This window comes from Melospiza georgiana, chromosome 17 (genome assembly GCF_028018845.1).
Source record: "Melospiza georgiana isolate bMelGeo1 chromosome 17, bMelGeo1.pri, whole genome shotgun sequence".
In the NCBI taxonomy this organism is placed as follows: Eukaryota; Metazoa; Chordata; class Aves; order Passeriformes; family Passerellidae; genus Melospiza; species Melospiza georgiana.
This window is the reverse complement of record NC_080446.1, coordinates 13780812-13801271: the sequence shown is the minus strand read 5'-3', so window position 1 is coordinate 13801271 and position 20460 is coordinate 13780812. Positions and strand designations below refer to the sequence as shown.

Sequence of the window (20460 nt, the reverse complement as noted above, 5' to 3'; positions counted from 1 at the left end):
TTAACTCCAAACCTTCTACCTTTAGGTTCTTCATACCCATCTCCTCTGCTGTGTGCAAGTTCTCAACACAGTTATTTAAAACTGTATTTTTTTGCCTTCCAGAGAGAATGATATTGAAGAATGTGGCTTGGAAATGTTTTTTTCTGTTGATAAAGAAATACTAGGTGAAATCAAAAGCCATGATTTGAAGCCAAATGGTAGCAACATTCTGGTCACAGAAGAAAATAAAGAAGACTACATCAGGTAAGAATAAGTGAAGACTTTAAAATACTCTGTCATTTTCTTTCTTTGAGTTCTAGCAACAAAAGACTGTCTGTGTCATCTAAAGCATTGCTGAGAAATTGCTGATGCTGGCAATGAGTGGCAAGTGTTTGGATCCCATATTTGAAAGAGGAATATTGGTAGAAATAAGTTTCTAAAATCCACTTTTCCTAAAGATCATGATTAGAAGAAAGTCCGCTTTTTTTCCTAGAGTTATCTCAGTTTTGCAGAATACCATGACAAGAGTTATGGCTCTCACATATTTAATGAAATGTTACATCTGTTTATTACTGTAATTATATTGCTTTATAGCCTGCTGATGTTTTAGCCAGCCATTTCTGGTTCATGTGGGGTTTTGAGAGGTTGTTTTTTTGTTGGGTTTTTTTTGAGAACCTTTTTGGGTTTATTGTGAAGATTGTTATTTTTCAAAGATACTTGGAATTGCTATTAGTTCTATGTGAACTGGTCTTGTAGTTGTAACAGTGTTTTGAATGATGTCATAGGTTGTATTGTCATAAAGATCATATTTGCAGCACCAAAATGTTTTAAAGCAGTAGATTTAGAGTGAAGGAGCATAAGAGTGATTAAGGAATAAACGTGTGAACAGTGACCTGCTTTGTCCTGAAATATCCCCTTTTTCCTCAGTGTGCAGCACTACAGCAGCTCTGATTTAAGGTGTGAACTTCAACATAAAAGCTTGGAGGATGTGCTTGCAAAAAGAGCTGTCACACATTGCAGGCCCAAACTAAACTGAATCATAGAGAATTTTCCTCTTTGTTACAATGTGTTCTGTGAAGGCTTTTCCATGGGCAGGGGGAGGGAGTTGGGAATGGGCTCTGTTTTCATCTGCATGAGAAATCTGCAGACATTTCAGTGATTCACAAAAGAGGTGGTGCTTGCACCAGAAACATGCTGGCATTTGGCAGGAGGGAGGATCTGCAGGAAATCATTCTTCTCTAGTTCCTAGGAACCCAGGGAGAGCTTGGATTACAGTTTCATTCAGATTCTTTTGCCTTACTCCAAGTCCTGCTTCAAGTCCCCCAAGTTTCTAGGACTAAAATGAGAAGTAGCCACCTCTCCTTTAGAATCCAGTGCTCCTGATAGGTTAGGCTTGAATTCAGCATAATATCTGCTTCTCCCTGGGTTCAGGTTCTCCGGGTCTCCTGCCTGCTTTTCACCATTTTATTAATGGAGAGTGGAGTTTCTGCCACAGAGCAAAGTTTCATGATTAACAGAAACAAATATGGAACTTTCCAAATGGACATAGTCACTGCTTGGTAAGCTGGCAGTCCTGCTGCTCTTCACCAGTACAACTTGACTTTTTACCTTGTCATGGATAACAACTGAGATTTCTGGGGAGAATATCAGACAAAACCTTCAAACACCTCAGGACTGCTGTGCTCTCATTAATGTAATCAGTGAAGAGATGCTGCCTCCTCTTTGAGTCCAAAATACTTCTGTAGCAGAACAGTTGAACACTTAGGGTAATTTAGAGAAAAAATGCAATCATTTGCAAAGAGTAAAGGCTGCTGATAAAATTATATGGTGCTCTATCCCCAGAACTTTCCAGACTTTCCATGTTTTTTTAACTTAGCTTACAGTTTATCTCAAAATAGGTAAAGATGTGGACTTGGGGTTAGCATGAGCCATTTAAATGATTTTGGTGTGTCTTCTTTTCCAGGCTAGTGGCAGAATGGAGACTGTCCCGAGGTGTTGAGGAGCAGACACAGGCTTTCTTTGAAGGCTTCAATGAAATACTGCCACAACAGTATTTGCAGTATTTTGATGCAAAGGAACTGGAGGTAAAGGATTGCTTGGCTATTGCTGGATCCAAGTCATTACACATAAAATAAACTCCAGTCAGTACATCTGAAGAGCAGAACTCATTGAGGCTGACAATTGTTTTATAGGGAATATGGGGGAAACTTCATGGAATAGTATTAGATTAATGTGTTTTCCTTAACTTTGCTCTTAGCAGCCAACTTAGATGTTTCTAAATGCCAAGATTCTGTCAGCAGAAATTTCTTACTTTGTTTTTGTGATTCTTTGATTTGCCTGTGTTCAAAGAATGAGTAACTTGACAGACTGAGAGAGAAAGCCAGATATGCAATGGATGGTTGCATATAGATTGAGCCAAGTTCTTGGTTTGGGTTTGATCACTCAAAGTTACACTTTCTGAATCATCTGTTCAGTTTGAAAAGTAAAGCCATCAAAACAAAATATCCCATCCCTAGTGAAGAATTGTATGGCTAGGCAAAGATGAACTGGCTTGAATAGAATCGCAGAATGGTTTGGATTGGGATCTTAAATAATCTTGTTCCAGCTCCCTTCCATATGCAGAGACACCTTCCACTGTCCCAGGGTGCTCCAAGCCCTCTCCAGCCTGGCCTTGGACACTTCCAGGGATCCAGGGGCAGCCACAGCTGCTCTGGGCACCCTGTGCCAGGCCCTCCCCACCCTCACAGGGGAGAATTTATTCCTAAAATTGCAAACAATTACTCCATTTTTCACAACAGAGATGCTCTCTAATTTTTTACCTCTCCAAATACACTTCATGAACCAGTCTTTGAACCACTTCATCATCAGTTGTTGTTTATAGAAGTTTTGAACGAAGTTTAAAATTAAAACCTTGTGCACTATTTTTGCAGATGCTGCTAAGGGGGAGGGTCCAGTTGTTCTCTTTTGCTGTGTGTGAGGTCACAGAAAGAAAGTGGAAATTTGTACTCCTCTGCTTATTTCCCTTTTTCTGCCCCAAAGGTGCTTCTCTGTGGAATGCAAGAAATTGACCTGAATGACTGGCAGAGACACACCATCTACAGGCACTACACCAGGACCAGCAGGCAGATTGTGTGGTTCTGGCAGGTTTGCAGATTTTGCTCTATCCTCAGACCAGAAGCTAGAGAGCACAGCTCATTGAACAGTGGTCAGAACACTGAGCACACCTGCAGAGTGCAGATAGAAACTGTTACTGCTAACCCAGCTGTTCCCAGCATTACTGTTCATCTGTGGATGGTGATGATGTAAATATCTGAAGTTTGAATGTATCCCTAAATGTTTATTTCCATTACTGTTTTTCAGTTTGTGAAAGAAATAGATAATGAGAAGAGGATGAGACTCTTGCAGTTTGTGACTGGAACTTGCAGATTGCCAGTGGGAGGATTTGCTGACCTCATGGGTGTGTATTAATAACCCTTCTAATGCAGGAGATACACTTCTAAAAAGAACCTAATTATATATTTATGGCATTTTTAATGAGTTTTATATTAAATGCTGTTTTGTAAGCCATGCATCTACTTGAGCTATGATGGAAAGAGATGGAAGGAATGTTTACACCCCTTTATTGCACTTTCAATTCACTTCAGATTGATGCATTTCTCCACATGTAGACTTTGATCCAGGCAGAGCTTTAGAGTGAGACAAATGTCCCTTCTCTGTGCAAATAAGTGTAATCCTGTCTTAATTTAAGCCTTGCATGCTTCAGGTGTGTTACAGTGATAGAAAGGTAGCTGGACTATGCCTTGTCTATTGGAATTTGTTACAGGGAGCAACGGACCCCAAAAATTCTGTATCGAAAAAGTTGGAAAGGAAAACTGGTTACCCAGAAGTCATACCTGGTGAGTACATAACAAATCAGAATATTGCTGTTTGTCTGGTTTTGGTGACCACAGTCTGCTGTGTAAATTTTAGTAAATGGGTAATATGCTGAAATGGTTGAGACTCTGTGAAAGCAAACACAAATTACACCAGTGAACTCTGTTGTTAAATGATAGCTGAACTTCTGAAAAGCTCTTGTGGCATGGAATAGATTCCACTGGGAATTCCATGGATTTGTGTAATATATTACTGAACAATTAAAGTCATTACCTGTAGTATCTAACTAGGTTGGGACTATCTTTTGTTATCACTGCACTCCTTAGTAAAATAGCCACATTCACACACTCCCAGAGAAAAGGTCACTTCTCTTTTCTTTGGGTAGGCAAAACCACACAAATTGAAAATGATGACTCTAATTAACCACCTAGAGGTTGGTTTTCCTCCAGCTAGGAAAAGTTAATGAAAACTATCACTGTATCAGCACTTGAATGAATACTAACCTCTGCCCTCACAAATACATTTATATCAGTAATCAGCTTTTCTCAGGGTATAAATCCCAGTATCAATCTCCACAGCAAAAATTCTAATCACCCATATTCATAATGGATTTTTTGTTCCTATTAAATTCTTCCTCAGTACATAATTTTTTTTTTATTTTGCAGTTTCAATCGCTTAGACCTTCCACCATATAAAAATTATGAGCAGTTGAAGGAAAAACTGTTATTTGCAATTGAAGAAACAGAAGGATTTGGTCAGGAGTAGCTGAAATTTGCACCTTGAAGAATGTGAACCCAACACGATGTATGTGCTTCACTTCTTCTGCTTGTTGCACACTTCATTGTAAAGTAGACATGACTTGGATTTATTTAACAGTACTAATGTGTAAATAAATGGATGTTATCCTGAGGTTATCCATCTTAACTCTGGATTTCTACTGAGCACTTTCAGAAATCAAATGCGCAATCCGATGTGGCTACAAGCGACTAATGGCCGAAGTAGAGGTTTGATACAGCTTTGGGCTCTGCTTTGTTTTACCATTCATTAATTAGAATGTGTCCTTAATGACTGACAGATTTTTAACAATAGTTTTGTCTTTCCTTTTTAGTAGCATTTTTGCTACTGATGCACTGGGAAGTTCATTGGTAGCTGCAATGCTGCAGCAGCATCCTAAGCCTCCTAACAGCAGTGTCAGAGCCAGCCTGGATCCCCCTCCATGCCGTGAGCTGCTCCAATCCTTAAGCTCCTTTTTCTAACTCAAGTGTGGCCAGACTGTTTTTCCTTGCCTGGAGTCTGCTCACGTGCCAGCTGGACTGAAGCTGCTGTTAAGGGGACGTCAAACTGTGGCACAAATCCAGGGCATAGCTTTGCTTTGGTTTATCCCAGTCCTGCTCCTGTCAGCAAAAGAGACACCTGCCCAAAGTTGTTGGAACACTGCTCTGTGCCCTCTGAAGGGTTCTGAGCTTTTGCTGTGTAACATGTTTTAACTTTGAAATCAATATTAACACTGTGGTACTTCATTTGTTTTGCAAAAGACAAGCCCAGCTGGGATTGCACTGATTCCATTGAGGTTCCTGTTTGCAGGCTGTTTGTCAGCAGTGTTAATGGACATTACCCTCGGTGTTTTTCCTACATGTTGCAGTCACTTTGCTCCGAAGAGTTCGCTTGGCTCTCAGGAAGAAGCACAAAACAACTGGATTGAAAAAATGATCCTACTCATCATTTCTGTGGATGAACTGATGTGTGAGCCTGGCTGAGGCCAAGAGGATTAGAAAGTTCAGACACGGATTACAGGTTTTTGGGAAGCTGGAGCGTCAGTAAATAGTTCTATAAAGTTTGAAACTCAAGTTTTTGGGGAGGTTTCTAAGCTAATTCACCCTAAGCTTCTTACAGCTAGTAACTTTTGTAGCAAGGTCCTGTTGAATTAACATCTGCTATTTCCTTTTAGAATCTGTTAATTCTTTTCTGGTTTACAATAACATTTTGCATTTTACTGCTCCTTTAGACTGAATGCACTTTTTGGGTCTGGTCAGCCCTTTCCCTTCCCCCGAAGGGAGGAAGTCAGACACCAGTGAAATGAGCTGTAGCCACAGTGAGAGATGTGACACTTGAAATAACATGTAGCACATAGTAAAGCAAACCTGCAGCTCAGAGCACTGGGGCAGGAGCTGCGTTTAAGACTCTTTCAGATAACAGAGCTGAAACAGGACAGTGGGAAAGTGAAACACGGAACATTCAGTCTGGAAAAGAGTCTTTCTGTCCTGCTGTCTTATCCATCTAAACTGCAAGAGGGAAAAACTGATTCAGGCCTAAGAACCAAGACACTACAGGTTTTAGCTGACTTCACAAGTGTGTCAGGGCTCAGTGATAAATGCTTTGGGAAGGCAGGAGGGTGGGACTTATCAGGCTTAATTGAAGGAAAGCCTGGGGAGAGGTGCTGATGATACAGAAATGCCCCTCATTTAAAGTTTCATTGATGGTGAGAATTCACCTTCAGGTGTAACTGGGAGGAGAATTGCCAACTTCCACAATATTTGGATCTATGACAGTATACAGCTCATGAGAAAAAATAAAAGCCTTATATATATTTTCTGTTTATATTAATTCTTACAGTGAAATGTAGTTATCTAACATATTTACAAGAGAGATTAAATTAAGCAAGATAATGCAAGGTTAAGCTATGAAAAATAGTCTATGTTCTGCATATTGCTTTACAATTCGTGTAGGGAACCTAGACCTATTGTTCATGTATAAATATCACCCAAAAGGCTGTCAGCCCTATATTTTTAAAATAAAGAGTAGTTATAATTGAAATAGCCTTAGCCCTAGTTCTATAGGGTTTGGCTGTTGAATATTTTTATGGTTGAAATGTTTAGTTCAGGAAAAACATACCTGCTTGTATATATTTTTGATGTCCAGGATTCCACTTATTCCATTGTTTCTTTAATTTAAATGGCATGTTTATATGTCTTTTCTGCTGTACCAGGATGGGAGAAAGGGGGCTGGATATTCCAAGCACCAGATATGATTTTAAAATATTGCAAATAAAGAATTCATTGAGGGGGGAAAATAATCAGTGAAACATTGGATTTGGCCAAATAATAGAAAAAAATTAAAGCAGCTTTACAGCATTACATTGACAATATTTCTGAAGGCACAAGTTTAGATTCCTTAGGCATTTGACTTGTGAATACTAACAAATCTGTTAAATTTTTACAGCATGTTGTGTATAAGTTAAAAGGAATTATACAAGCCACTGGTGCACTTTTCAGTTCTTTCTGGGGATCTGGTGAAGCAATACAGGGATGAGCCCAGAGCAGCTGCTATCCCAGATAACAGGTTTTTGTGGATTGGATTTACAAGTGAGATTTTCAGCAGAGATTAATTAATTTGTCTCCCATTGCTTCAACTGTTCTAGCTACCTGAGCTGCATAAATTCATAGTATGTCACAAATGTACATTCATATGCAACTGTCAGTTGATCCTAATTACCAAGTATTAAAAGAAATTTTATTTAGAATTTTCCTTCATGAGAATGCCATGAGAAAATTAAATACTGAGAATTAACAAAGCCTTATTGCTACAAGTAGCTCAGGAACTGTTCATTTACTAATGACATGCACAGTAAATACATTCTTTATCTGATCTAGTATGGAAGTTTGGGGTTTTTTTTAATCCAGTTGCTTGTCTTTAAAAAAAACAACCTTTTTTATTATTTTGAGAAAAATAAAAAATTGTTTGGGGGGGTTAGGGGTTTTTTTGGGTTTTTTAAAAATTTTATTTTACTACATGCTGCACTGGATTTGTAATCTCAACTCTGTTATATTGGTATCTCCAGCCCCCTTTTTTGTGGTGTCTTTTAATTTTCTCCAAGAATCACTGTTTGTGTATATGTGCTCTAGTGAACTCATGTAGAAACTGGGATCAGCAGCACTGGATTGTAAAATACTGTACTGAAATTCATTGTCGATATTTCCTTGCATTGTAATTTCAAATACTCAGGTAACTGTAACAGTATCTCAGTAAGTCAAATACTTTTATAAAACTACTTAAAGAGCTGGTGGTCTGGTCCTTATTCCTTATGTGTGACAGAATATCCAGGTGGAAATGAATTAATTGTCTGTGTGCTCCTGGGGGTGAGGGTCAGGCTGCCTGGACTTGTCCTTCCACTGGGATTCTTCAGGAACAGTTCTTCCCAAGACCTCGTCCACCCTGGTTGATTAGATTGGATATTGAAGAGGAGATTTTGGACACAATGTGTGGGTTTTTAGTGCTTGTGGATGCTGCCCTGAGGAGCCAGTGAGTGCTGTGAGGCTGCTGAAGCCTGAGGGAGATGGGGTGGAGGGAGGTTCTGCAGGAGGCACAGCTGTAACATCCATTGCAGCGCTGGTGCAGGGATACCAACAGTGAGGAATGACACTGCAAGGGGTTTGGAGAGGCAGAGTGGCTCAAAGGAGGGGGGGAAGCTCCAGTGAGACCAACCAGCCTTGTAGTGTCCCTGATCCTCCTTGAAGGGGCAGGTGGCATTGAGATTATTGCTGTCATGAGGATCTCTCCTGATGGCCACAAGCTTTGCCAGGTGATTGAGATGGGTGGGCTTTGCAGTGAGGTTCCAGTTCCCTCAGTGCTCACAGGGATGTCCCATCAGGTCTTAGGGTCATTACAATACTGGACTTGATAATCTCAAAGGTCTCTTCCAACCAAAATTACCCTAGTTAATTTTGTGATGCTGTCTCAGAGACTTGATTCTGTCCGGTTTGGTTGGATGATCCCTAAAGTGGTCATCCTTCCCTGAGGGTGATTCTCCCTGCTGCAGACCTTCCCACTGGGTTCTCCTCTGCTGACTTTCCCACCTGTTCCCAGTGGCTCAGTTAACTCAGTTTTGTCAGGGGCAGCAAATCCCAAGGAAGATTTTCCATGCCAGGCAAGTACGTGCAATAACAACTGCCTTTTTCTGCAGCAGGGAGGTTGGTGTGGAGTCACTTCCCCCAAGCTTTGAATGGAACTACTTAAAAACATCCCAGTAAGTTGTGTAAACCCAAAATTTGATACTGCTTTGAGCAGATTTATATGTATACAGCTACAAGGGTATTTCACATACATCTGAAGTTTATTTTAAAAAGGCAAAAATTAATCACAGTGCAGTGTATGATAAATGTACATCCCAGCTGCACCACTTTTTTTTTTCTATTTGCTTTAATGATGAGGGTGCTAATATCAGCACCAGCCTTGGGTGGGAGTGTTGAAGGTTTTGTTCATGGCAGGATGGGAATGGTTGTTTAAGCAAACCCTTGTTTGGTTGGGTTTCTGATGGCAGCTGTGTGCTGCTTATTATTGCCCAAATTATCCACCACATCCTTACTATTGCCCAAATCTTACCATTGCACAGACCAGAAATTAAATCATTCCATGGCCACATGCCTTCTTGTAGCCAAGCTGTAAAACTCGCTGCTAGACTGGAAAGAGAGATTAGAATTTAACTGAATTCGGTTGCAGAGCTGTAAACAGCCATTGGAAGAGGAAACAGCCATATCTCTTGGATCCTAAAGAAGGATTTTTCCCTGATCTCTGGCAATGCCTGATCCAATTTCAATTCTCAGCCTGTCAGCCCAGCAGGGTACAAATGACAGGACTCATTGGAGAAATCTTGTTTTCTTTAAGGAGAATACAGTCTCTGACAGATTGGAGTGGCCAGTGAGCTTACCTGCTGTGTCAAATCCTGGCTTTCAGAGGGAAAAAAAAAAATCTAAAAACATTTTATGAGGACATGTTTTACATTTCACCCAATGCCATCTCTCTGTGACCGCTGTGGGAGCTCAGTGTGAGCCCTGTGTCTGTTTGCTGATTCCAGGGTTGTGATCCCAAAAGAAGGAGCATTCAAACTGATAGGGAGTAGGTTTAAATTGGATATTGAGAAGAAATTCTTCCCTGTAAGGGTCATGAGGCTCTGGCACAAATCACCCAGAGAAACTATGGATCCCTGGAAGTGTCCAAGGCCAGCCTGGATGGGGCTTGGAGCAACCTGGAATTGTAGGTGTCCCTGCCCCTGGCATGAGATGGCCTTTAAAGGTCCCAAACCATTGTGGGACTCTGTTTTACTTCTAGCAGAGCCTGAGGTCAGAGGGAAAGTCCCAACTGCTGCTGTTGTGTGTGTAGAACACAGCTGGGGTTATGGGGATGCAGTTCTTGGATGTGTTATTTAGTTTTGCCATCAAGACTGTGGGACATCGCCAGTCCTTCCCCCAGGGGAGCAGAGAGCTCTCCCTTTCTCATGGCAGGGGCAGCACCCACCTTTACCCTCGGGACACGGATCCCGGGGCTGTGGCAGGGAGGTCCCCGGGCTTTAAGGGTGCACCGTGCCTTGGAGTGGCTCTGCCCCTGTCCCGGGGGGCTCCGGCAGCACCTGAGGGGTTGCGGCCATTTGGGGGGAGAAGAACTCCGCACACCGGTTATCATGGAATCACAGAATGGTTTGGGTGAAAGGGAACTTTAAAGGCCATCTCATTTCACCCCCTGCCATGGGCACCTCCCACAGCCCCGGGTGGCTCCAAGCCCCAGTGTCCAACCCGGCCCTGGACACTCTCAGGGATGCAGGGGCAGCCACAGCTTCTCTGGGCACCCTGTGCCAGGGCCTGCCCACCCTCACAGGGAAGGATTTCTTCTTAATCTCTAATCTAAACCTCCTCTCTTTCAACGTGAACCAAACCCAACTTGTCCTGCCACTCCAGGCTCTTGTAAACAGACTCGTCCCACCTTTCCTGTAAGTCCCTTTCAGATACTGGAAGGGTTTCACGCTGATGTCCCTAAAGCGGGATCAGGGACCACCGCGTCCCCGGGAGCTCGGCGGGGATTTGTGCGAGCTCCGAGGGCTCGGAGGGTTCGGGGCGGTGTCTCGGAGCGGGCCCGCCCCGCGCTCCAAGCGCTTCCGGAGCAGCGCCGGGGCCGACACGGGGCGGAGGCGGCGGCGGCGGCTCCATCATGGTGGGTGAGGCCGGTCCGGAGTCCGGGCGGGGCCCCTGTGCCGCCCTCGGGGGTCTCTGTGCCTCCCCGGGCCGCGGGGGCTCCTGCGGCCGGCGCAGGGCGGGGCGGTCTCGGTGCCGGTCCCGGCTCCCCTCAGGCACAGGCGCTGCCCCGCGGGCGGGGCCCGGGTAAAGGCGAGACCCCGCTGCGGGAACTGCGAGCGCCCGGCCCCGTTCGGTTCGGTTCGTGTCGGGTTCTGTGTCAGGCTCCCGGGCGGGGCCGTGTTTGTGCGGGGCGGGCCCGGTGGTCCCGCCCGTTCCCCCCAGCCCCGGGCCGGGAGCGCTGCGGGTCCGGCGCTGCCTCCGCGGGGCTGCCCCGGCTCTGCCCGGCCCTGAGTCACCGCGGGGAGAGGCCGAACCCAGCCCGGCCCCGTGCCGGGGAACGCTCACTGCGAAACCTGCATCTCCTCCGGCTGCCAGGGCACTGCCCCAGAGCTGGAAGCAGTCAGGAAAAAGAGGCTGGTTTTGGATGTTTAATAACCGGGGCTGTATTTGTTATGTTGTGATTGTATTGGGGGCTTCTCCCTGCTCAGACGTATGGCTGGCTATGGCATGTTGATGAAATTTGGGATCAAATGTATATCAAAATTTGTAAAGAAATAAACGCTGACCAAAGTTCCAGAGGGAATATTGAAATTATCTAACAAGATGTATTTTTTAGGCCAACCTAACAGTTCAGTTATTCCAGATGAAAGCAGGAAGATACAGGCTGCTGTTGTACATATAGCAAAGGATATTTAGCAGCAAAATGGTGTTGAGGGGGTGTTTATTCTCCTTTTCTAGAGTGCATCTCTCCTCCTCCATGTGCTGTCTCTTGCAGTCATCCTGCCCTTCATTAAAGTGGGGTTTGTGTGTTTCGTGAATTAAATATGTAATTTTGTTCTCAGTACTATTTTTTTGGTCTGGTGAGCTGCACTAGCTTGAGGAGGAATTGGAGGGGCAGGACCTTCCCTCATCAGCAGCAGTGAACTGTCAGAGCAGATCACACACCTGTGAGTTAGATCAGCTGAAGGTGTTAAGAGGAAATTAAGAACTGGTATCCTTCCTTATGGATGCTGCTTTGCATCTGAAAAGGTTTGTTAAGGTCCTGTGAAGGAAAGTATTTAATCAGGACTTAAATAGTGCTAGTAAGAAGGCAGGAAATCAGATCTTAATTTCTTAATAGATTTGACATTTTTCCACTATATTTTCCCAGCATTTGTACACCATTTCATTTCATTCTTTGTTAAATTTTCCCTTGTCTTCCATTTGGGAACAGTCCAGCATTCAGAAATAATCAAGAGTTCTGTTGAAAATACTTGAATTTTTCTGTGCTGGATCACACAGAAAAACTTCTGCTTCATAAAGACCAGCTTGGAGGCTCCCATCTCTTATGAGCCACGAGCTGTGTTACCAACAGCACCCTGAGCAAAGTGCTGGGGCTGAGCTGGTGTTTGTTGTGTTGTGTTGGTTGTTGGATGGGGTTTGTTCCCAGGGAACAGGGTGTGTGAGATCTTTGTGCCCGTTTGCTGTGGAGAGGGCTGCTCAGGGTGTCCAGGGAACACAGCCTTGGCCAAATGCCCCTTGTAGGTCTCACCTGTCCTGGTTCAGGTGATTCTGGTCTCCCTTCCTAAACCCTTTCTGGGGGACTCTGCCTTGCAAGATCTGAAAGATGCTACTTGTTTCTGTTTTCTTTAATGGGAATAAAAAATGCCAAACACTCATCCAGCTGTGGAAATCAGCTCAGGTGTGAGGGTTTCTCACCCTACTACAGATGCCACAGTTATATTTAGATGGGTGTCTTGTAGCAGGAAAGTTGTGCAGAAGGTACTGAAACCTCTCTTGATGGTTTTTATAGAGCAGACAAAGGACTATTGCCATGGCCTGTGTTTACATTTTTTCCTTTTTTAAGGTGTAAATTACTGGAAGTGGTTACAGCCTTGTAGCCATCCCAGCACAAATCAGAATTACAAACCAGGAGTGTTCATTCATTGTTTTTCCCCTCACTTCTCTTATTTGTAATTGCTTTTGGCATTCATTTGCTAAAAGGGAAGGTCATCTTGCACCCACAATTTATCTTTTTCCTACCTTTTTCATAAATTCCACGTCCATTTTCAAAGATGATTTTTGTTTGACACCTAAATTGTAGCAGTCTGACTGCAGCTTCCAGCTGCACGCCTTCAGCAAGAGGCTTGGGGAGGAGGAGAGAGGGGAGTTCCAGGATGATAATCAGAAATGAGTGAAGAAGGCAGATGGTAAACAGCTGGAAAGGTCATGCAGAAAAGGTGGCACTCAAGCACAGACACTTGGCTGTATAAACCAGGGTAGGCAGTGGCTTTTTAATCATCCCTGTGCAGCTTTGTGTTCAGCCACGTTATCCTAAAGCGTTGGGGGGAGGCAAGGAGCAGCTGTAACTCTGTAACCCTGCGTTGATTTCTGCTTTGTCTTGCAGGCTGAGGTGGAGGAAACACTGAAGCGAATCCAGAGCCAGAAGGGAGTGCAGGGAATCATCGTGGTGAATTCAGAAGGTGCCGTGTCAGCCTCACTTTTCTGACCTATCACTCACTCCAACCACCCCCTTTGAGGGCTGCTGCTTGTACCACTTGCACTTAGCTTAGAGTCTGGCTTTGGGAGAGGTTTTCCTGCAGCCCAAGGAGGCAGACAGTAGTCAGGCTGCAAAAGAAAATTGGTTTCCAGTTTCTGGAAGCTCGCATTATTATTTTAGGAAATGAAATAATTTGCAAAAGCGTTGTAATATTTGAATTATGAAAGTGTTTGAAACTGAGTCTGTACAAACTTTCATCAGTAACACTGAGGCTCTCACAAAATGGAAATCTTGCTGCTGGGCCTGTCCAGAACCCTGCTGGCTCCAGTTCTTTAGCACTGTCTAGTGCTTGTGGAACTCATCAGCAAGTTGTCTCTTTGTGGAGTCTCTGAAGAGTTCAACAGACCAATTTCTTCAGAGCATTCTCAATACACTGTGAGCAGCCCAAAAATTGAATATTTTCTAGAAGTAATCCTTAGAAAAGATGACAGCAGCTACATGTGAATATACTGAGGATCACATCATGCAGCCTGGCTCCTGCTTGCTGCTTTTCTATGATGGTTGAGTGGTTTGTGCTCTCTGCTGCAGCTGCAGTCGCTGGAACAGACACCTGGTTCTGCCCTGCAGAATTTGGTACTTGGCTGCTGTGTTCTGACCCAGGAGCTGGGGTTTGTCTGGCTTTTGGAGGGAAAACACATCTAATGGGTGGCTGAAGTGTAAGGGAGCTCTGTAAAGCTCTGGCTGAACAGTGTGTCTGCCCTCCAGGCTGGTTATCACTGAACCAGGGACCTGCCAGGACTGCACCCCTCTTAGGGCTGAATGCCCTAAGAGCTGTGTGATGCAGCAGCTGATATCCTCCATAATCAGCTGGTGTAGCTCAATATCATTTAACTGGTGTAAGGGATCCTTCCTGTAGGAAAAAAGTGTCCCCAGTCCGGAGAAAAAACTGCAACGTTGGGATTTCTTCTCTCCTTTCCAGATGATTATTTTTGTTTAATTTATTTCTATTTTTAACTCTCAAAATTAAAAAGTAAAGCACTAGTGCTACTTGAGGTAAACAGTTCTCACCTACACCTGTGGTCCCACATTTCAGCTATTTCCTGTTTTGTTGTTCTTCATGTTTTCCTCTTGCCTTCAAAGAGGACGCTCCTGACCCCTGGTGCAGTGGCACCCGCTGGTGCCCAGTGCAGGGCTGGTTCTGGAGGTTTGTCCCTGAGCCTTGCTGTCCCTGTGCTGCAGGTATTCCCATCAAGAGCACCATAGACAACGCCACCACCATCCAGTACGCCGGGCTCATGCACAGCTTCATCATGAAGGCCAGGAGCACCGTGCGGGACATCGACCCCCAGAACGACCTCACCTTCCTGCGCATCCGCTCCAAGAAAAACGAAATCATGGTTGCTCCAGGTAGGAGAGGGCAGGGGGAGAGCAGCACTCTGGGAATCCAGCAGGATAGTTCTCGCTTAAAACTGACACTGTCAGCCTGGAAGGAGTCTGCCTGCTGCTTGTGTTCACATTGGATAATCCCTTCGCTCTAAGAAGCTGCTCTACTTTCTGGAGAGTTGAAAGCTTTATCATTGACCTAAGTTTCCTTTGTCATGTTTGAATGTGGCAAATCCCTTCCTTCTTTTTGTGTAGATCAAAGTGGAAAGTATTAGATGATGCTTGAGCGGGTGCTGCGCCCTCTCATGCTTTATTTTTCAGTATAAAACCCTAGGATTTGGAAAGAAATACATTCTGGCAGCAATTTCCATTCAGAACTGTGGACTGAGTGATAAAACAAGACAGTCCTGACTTTCCAGTTCTGGGAAAAGTATTAGAGCACACTGTAGCTACAATCATGAGTCATGGTATACAGCAGCAGCAACCTTCTTTTCAGGAAAAATCCTCAGTATTTTGTTGAATTCCAAGCTGGGAAGCAGCGGGGTGAGTGCAGGTCACTCATGTGGCAGGAATTCAGCCCCGTCCCTGCGTGCTCCCTGCTGGCATGGGGCTGGTGGAGAGGCCAAGCAGAGGATGGCAGTTCCCCATGGCAGGCTTGGGTCAGGGCAGATCTTAACACAGGCCCTGGTTCGTGCTGAGGCAGCCTCAGATTTCCACAGGCAGGATGGAAAGAGGAATAAGCATGGAAAGAGGAATAAGCATTGCTCCAGCAAAAACAGCTGCAGCCCCAGTGTGCCTGTGAGAGAAGGGCAGTGGCCACCATGCACCAGTGTGGCCCATGCCAGTTACTGAGTTTCCTGGCACAAATTGGGTTAAATTCAGCTGCCTTGGGAATGTGGAGTTTATAAAGCTGAGAGTTTTTCTCAGTAAAACTCATAAAATAAATGACCTGACGCTTGGAGCCTGTTTTGCTCATTGAGAATGAATGTCAGGGCTCTGGAGTTCCCACAGCACGTCAGAGAGATGTGAAAAATGTTGGAATTTACTGTTTCTGTGAACAAATACCAGCAATGAAAGAATAATTTTCTTTTTGTTTCCTCCCCAGATAAAGACTATTTCCTGATTGTCATCCAGAATCCAACTGAATGATTACACTGACTCAGTCTGGTTTATTCTCTTTGCCTGTTTTATTTTCCCTGTTTTATTTTTTATTTAATGGTAAAAGATAGAGCATTAGTGTTAACTGTGCTGTGACTCTTAAGTAAGGTTTGGGGAAATTAAAGCAGGTGGTTTTGTTGTCTACCAACAGAAAAAATGTCGCTTTTTGGATCACAAGTCGTTTTGAGTGGGAGCTGGTGAGTTGGAATTGGGCAGCAAAAAATGCAACAGATTCTTTTAATAGCCAAGATAATATAATAAAATTCTAATAATAACCAAAAACACCTATTCTTTGTATGCTTCTGTGCTTCTTTCACCACTGAACTCTGCTTTTACACTCTTAGTTTTGAGTGGCTGTAAATATGACTGCCTGTCCTCTAGTTCTGTCTTACTCTGTTGGTTTTACTTCAAAAACATCTGACCAAAAGAAATTAAAAAGTGTCACCAGTAACTGGTTTTGTCTTATGTGTTTTTCTTCTCGTGATTGATTGAATTTTTCTTCAAAACCAGAACCTTCCTAGGACTGTTTTTGTTTGTTGCTTTCTCTGAACAAGGATTTGGCACAAGGGCATGTGCTCACAATTGGCTCTTGTGTTGAAGTGTTTTCCTGCCACTTTCTCTCTGTTCCAGGCAGAATTTTCATGGCTCAGGAAGGCCATTGAGCCCACCCATGGGAGGTCTCACACTGTCACAGCTCAGTAGCCAGTTTGATCTGCTGTTTTCCTTTAGTAGTTTTTTATTGATGCCATTAATTACAAAAAAAAAAAAAAAACCCCACATGATTACTCCAGAATGCTCAAGGGGTTCTTTTGGTGGACTTTTTCTTCAGGAGAAAAAGCAAACAAACAACAACAACAACAAAAATGTCGTTGTTGACTTGGGCACTTGTGGCTTTCAGAGCCCCAGCAAGGGTGGGTGTGTGGGGACTCAGCCAGGGTAAGCTGCATGTTTGGGGTTTTCTCTGTGCATTTTCAGACCTGGACATGCATTTTCAGACTGTGTCTAATCTTCCAGGTGGTGGCCATGACCCTGAAGGTCAGAAATGCCTGCTGGGGTCTGTAGCTCTGGGTGCCCCAGCTGCCCCTGTGACTCAGTGCTGGTTGGTGCTGTTCATCAGCTGCTGCTCCCTTTACACTAGGTCTGGTTTGAGCCATTCCATCAAAGCAGGGAATAGGGTCTGGATCCTGCCTGGCCTTTGCAACAGCTCCTGGTACACAGCAGTTCACATAATATCTGTGGCCTGCAATAACTGAATGCTGCCTCCCAGAGAAATTACCTCCAGCAAGCTGAAATCTGGGTAAAAACTGAGCACTGAGGCAAGGCAGGGAAAAAAGTGACCTCAGTGATCTCTCTCTGCTCTTTGTAACCCAGAGAAATATTTCCTTGGAAGTGGTGACCTGCTTATGGATTTTGGCTTTGCCAAGTAGGTGGCAGTGCTACTTCTCTGAACAGGAAAATCTGCAGTGTCCTGCATTCCTCTGGACACTTCCTTAAGGGCAGCTGTCCTACCAGTAGCTTGGGACACAGAGTGCTGAGTGTTGTTTTAGTTAAAACAAGCTGTAATAGATAACCTATTGCAAAACAAAAGATCATGGCCCTTTTCTGTCGTGTTGAGATCATAAAACAGCAGTGAAATGACTGAGCTGCTGTGTGCTGGTTGGTTGGAGGGTTGGGGGTTGGTTTGGGGATTTTTTCTCAAGGATTGAGAGCAGCCTGGCATGAAATATACTTGGGGATTTGAATGAAAGGCTCTTAAGCTGGGTTTGGAGACAAGGAGTTGGTCAGATCCATATGGGCAGGGCCTTACTTGGGCCATGTAGTGCCACCTCTACACCAGCACCCAAAATTAATTCAGATTTATTTTTTAAAACTGGCAAGAGGTGAAGGAAGCTGAAGAACAACAACTGCCATTTAGTTACTATGGAAAAAAGTAACTAAACTAAATAGTAACTAAACTAATAAACTAAACTGAAGATTATTTGGATCAGGACCATTAGAGGGTCACAGAGCTGGCAGCAATTTCCATGTATGAAAGTTAGGGGAGGGTTTCACTGTCCTACTTTATCATAAACAGGATCAAAAGAAAGAATGGATGGAGCTCAGTTTTTGGTCCTGTACTTTGTGACTCTGAGCCTGGTTATTTGTATGGTAAAACTACTGCCAAACTGAGGAAGAGCAGAAAAATGAGCATTTTGGTTCCAGTCCTCTTTTGTAGCCAGGACCACAGGATGCCTGAGCATCCTGTGCCTCCTGCACCTTGGAGCTGCTCTGTGCTGGGGCTGGACACTGGCCTGGTTTGCTGTCCTGGAAAAGTCAGTTTTGGTTTTGGGGGATCCCTGTTGAAGGCTGGGGAAACATCTGCTGGAAAACAAACCCTGATGGATTAACAAGGCAATGAAAGGGAGTTTGGGGATGGCCCTGGGCTGGGAAGGGCAGCACTGGAGGCCCCAGGATGAGCTCCCTCTGCTGAGATAAGGCTCTGACAGAGGAGTAACCCTGCAAAAGCTGAGCTTGTAGACACCTTGTGTGGATTTGTGTTGGCTCCAGAGCCCTCACAGGAAACTCCTGCCGTGCCTAAGGGGACTGATGAGTGTCCTTCACATACAGGGCATGGAGGAGTCCCCATCCCTGGCGGTGTCCAAGGCCAGGCTGGACAGGGCTTGGAGCACCCTGGGACAGTGGAAAGTGTGGGCTGGCGTCGCCCTGATTTTTTAAGATTTTCTAAACCTTCTGATGTTTACATTCTTGTAGCAAACTTTCTCCCACACTTTCTGTAAATAACTTATTGTTTTGCATTCTTTTATGGAATAAGAGAAATTTGATAGACTGTTGGTTTGTCCAGTGTCATTGGAGAGGTGGCACTGTCACCCTCCAATCCATTGTCACTTTTGGAAAACTGTAAAAGTTGGAGTTAAAAAATAAACTTCCCTTTTCTTTGCCTTGAGAGCAGTGGTGTGTGTTGTGTTGTTCATGTCCTATAGCAACAGGCAGGGGTGGGACTGGAAGAGTTTACAAAATTCACAGAATTAAAGAATGCCCAGGTTGGAAGAGACCTTCAAGACCATCGAGTCCAACCCAGCCCCAACCCCTCACCCAAACCCTGGCCCCCAGTGCCACATCCAGGCTTTATTAAACACACCCAGGGATGGGGACTCCACCACCTCCCTGGGCAGCCATTCCAGAACTTTATCACCCTTTCTGTAAAAGCTTTTTCCCAATCTCCAGCCTGTATTTCCCTTGGTGCAGCCTGAGGCTGTGTGCTCTGGCTGTGTCAGTGCTGCTGCAGACAGAGCCCAGCCCCAGCTGAGCACAGGCACCTTCCAGGAGCTGTGAGAGTGATGGGGGCAGCCCTGAGTCTCCTTTTCTCCAGGCTGAGCACCCCCAGCTCCCTCAGGGCTTCCTCACAGGGTTTCTGCTCCCAGCCCCTCTCCAGCCTCGCTGTCCCCTCTGGACACACTTGAGTGTCTTATTGTCCTTCCCAAACTGATTTAAGGTCCCTTACAAAGAAACCAGTCTGTGATTTATGTTTGATCTTGTCTTAGCTACTTCTCTAGGGGACAAAGATCTCACACCAAGAGAGGCTGGGCTACAGTGAGCAGAGCTACACAAATCCTGGGACCCAGCAGCTGCAGGAGAAGCAGAAGCACTGGGGCTGCAGGGGCAGGAGCTCGGACACTGCCCTGGCCTGAGCATCAACACAGATCTGCTGGCAAAAATACACTTCCTTTACCAGGATTACAGGATTCCTTCAGGGAGATTTCCCTCACTGCTGTGGTTTCACAAGATCCAGGTGTGCTCCTTATCAGTGGTGCTACCCTGTGGAATGCTGGCATGTGGGAAGCTCCTTGATGATTCCAGGTCATGTTAGGACAGCTCGCTGCTGCCTTAAACCTTTGACTGATTGGGGGAGAGGGGGGCTTGGATCTGGAATGCACCTCCTTAAATGAGGAGTTTTGCCAGTGACATCAGTAAGCCCAGGCAAGAGAGGCGTTTATGTGTGCAGAATTGTTCAGGAAGCTGAGGGCTGAAGGAAGAAGTGGATAAATTAAATCAAACTTATTTGATCCACATCCCACTTCTGGAAGCACACTAACAGGCTGAGAAGCTCCAGAGCTTCTATAAAATGGAAGTTTTTCTCCTTTTCCAGGTGCCTGAATAATATTCTGTGGAATTATGGCCCCAGTCCTGCAATTAGGTCTGCGTGGATAAAACCAGGGGCCCCATCACTAAATTGGAAAGACTTTCACATTCCTGTCATGGAAAAGAGGTTCACACTTTATAGCAACAGTAACAAGTCCCTTTGCTGAGGATGAAGTCTGTAAGGGTCATCACTTGCCATGTCTGATTCAACGTTCCTGCTTTCCCTTCAGTATTCTCTGATTAACAGAACCTATATCAGAGATTAATATCTCTACTTGTATCTTAATTATGAAAGTGAATCTGAAGAGTTTATACCTTCTTACCAGTGTGTGATTGTTTAACTACTGCTTGGTCAAGGAAAATCCATTATATTGGCCATGAAAG

The 20460-nt window shown here is 44.5% G+C and overlaps 2 protein-coding genes across 4 annotated transcripts in view; both read left to right on the top strand.

The window, feature by feature from the left end:
* Positions 1-7901, top strand: part of ITCH (itchy E3 ubiquitin protein ligase) — a 57952-nt gene extending 50051 nt beyond the window's left edge. The window contains exons 19-25 of one of the 3 annotated variants that reach the window (XM_058036201.1): positions 103-243; positions 1943-2063; positions 3019-3123; positions 3340-3436; positions 3803-3875; positions 4518-4656; positions 5495-7901. In XM_058036201.1, coding sequence (XP_057892184.1) covers positions 103-243; positions 1943-2063; positions 3019-3123; positions 3340-3436; positions 3803-3875; positions 4518-4617 — 637 coding nt within the window. In that variant the 3' untranslated portion in view covers positions 4618-4656; positions 5495-7901. Of the gene's footprint in view, positions 1-102; positions 244-1942; positions 2064-3018; positions 3124-3339; positions 3437-3802; positions 3876-4517 lie in introns of all 3 variants that reach the window. The other 2 variants (XM_058036200.1, XM_058036199.1) reach the window with 2 other exon arrangements.
* A 2748-nt stretch (positions 7902-10649) lies between these two features.
* DYNLRB1 (dynein light chain roadblock-type 1) lies at positions 10650-16387 on the top strand. Its single transcript, XM_058036202.1, is given in 5 exon segments — positions 10650-10730; positions 10732-10833; positions 13303-13378; positions 14635-14802; positions 15884-16387. Coding segments are annotated over 5 exon segments (471 nt in total). The 3' UTR covers positions 15928-16387.
* Positions 16388-20460: the final 4073 nt, after the last annotated feature.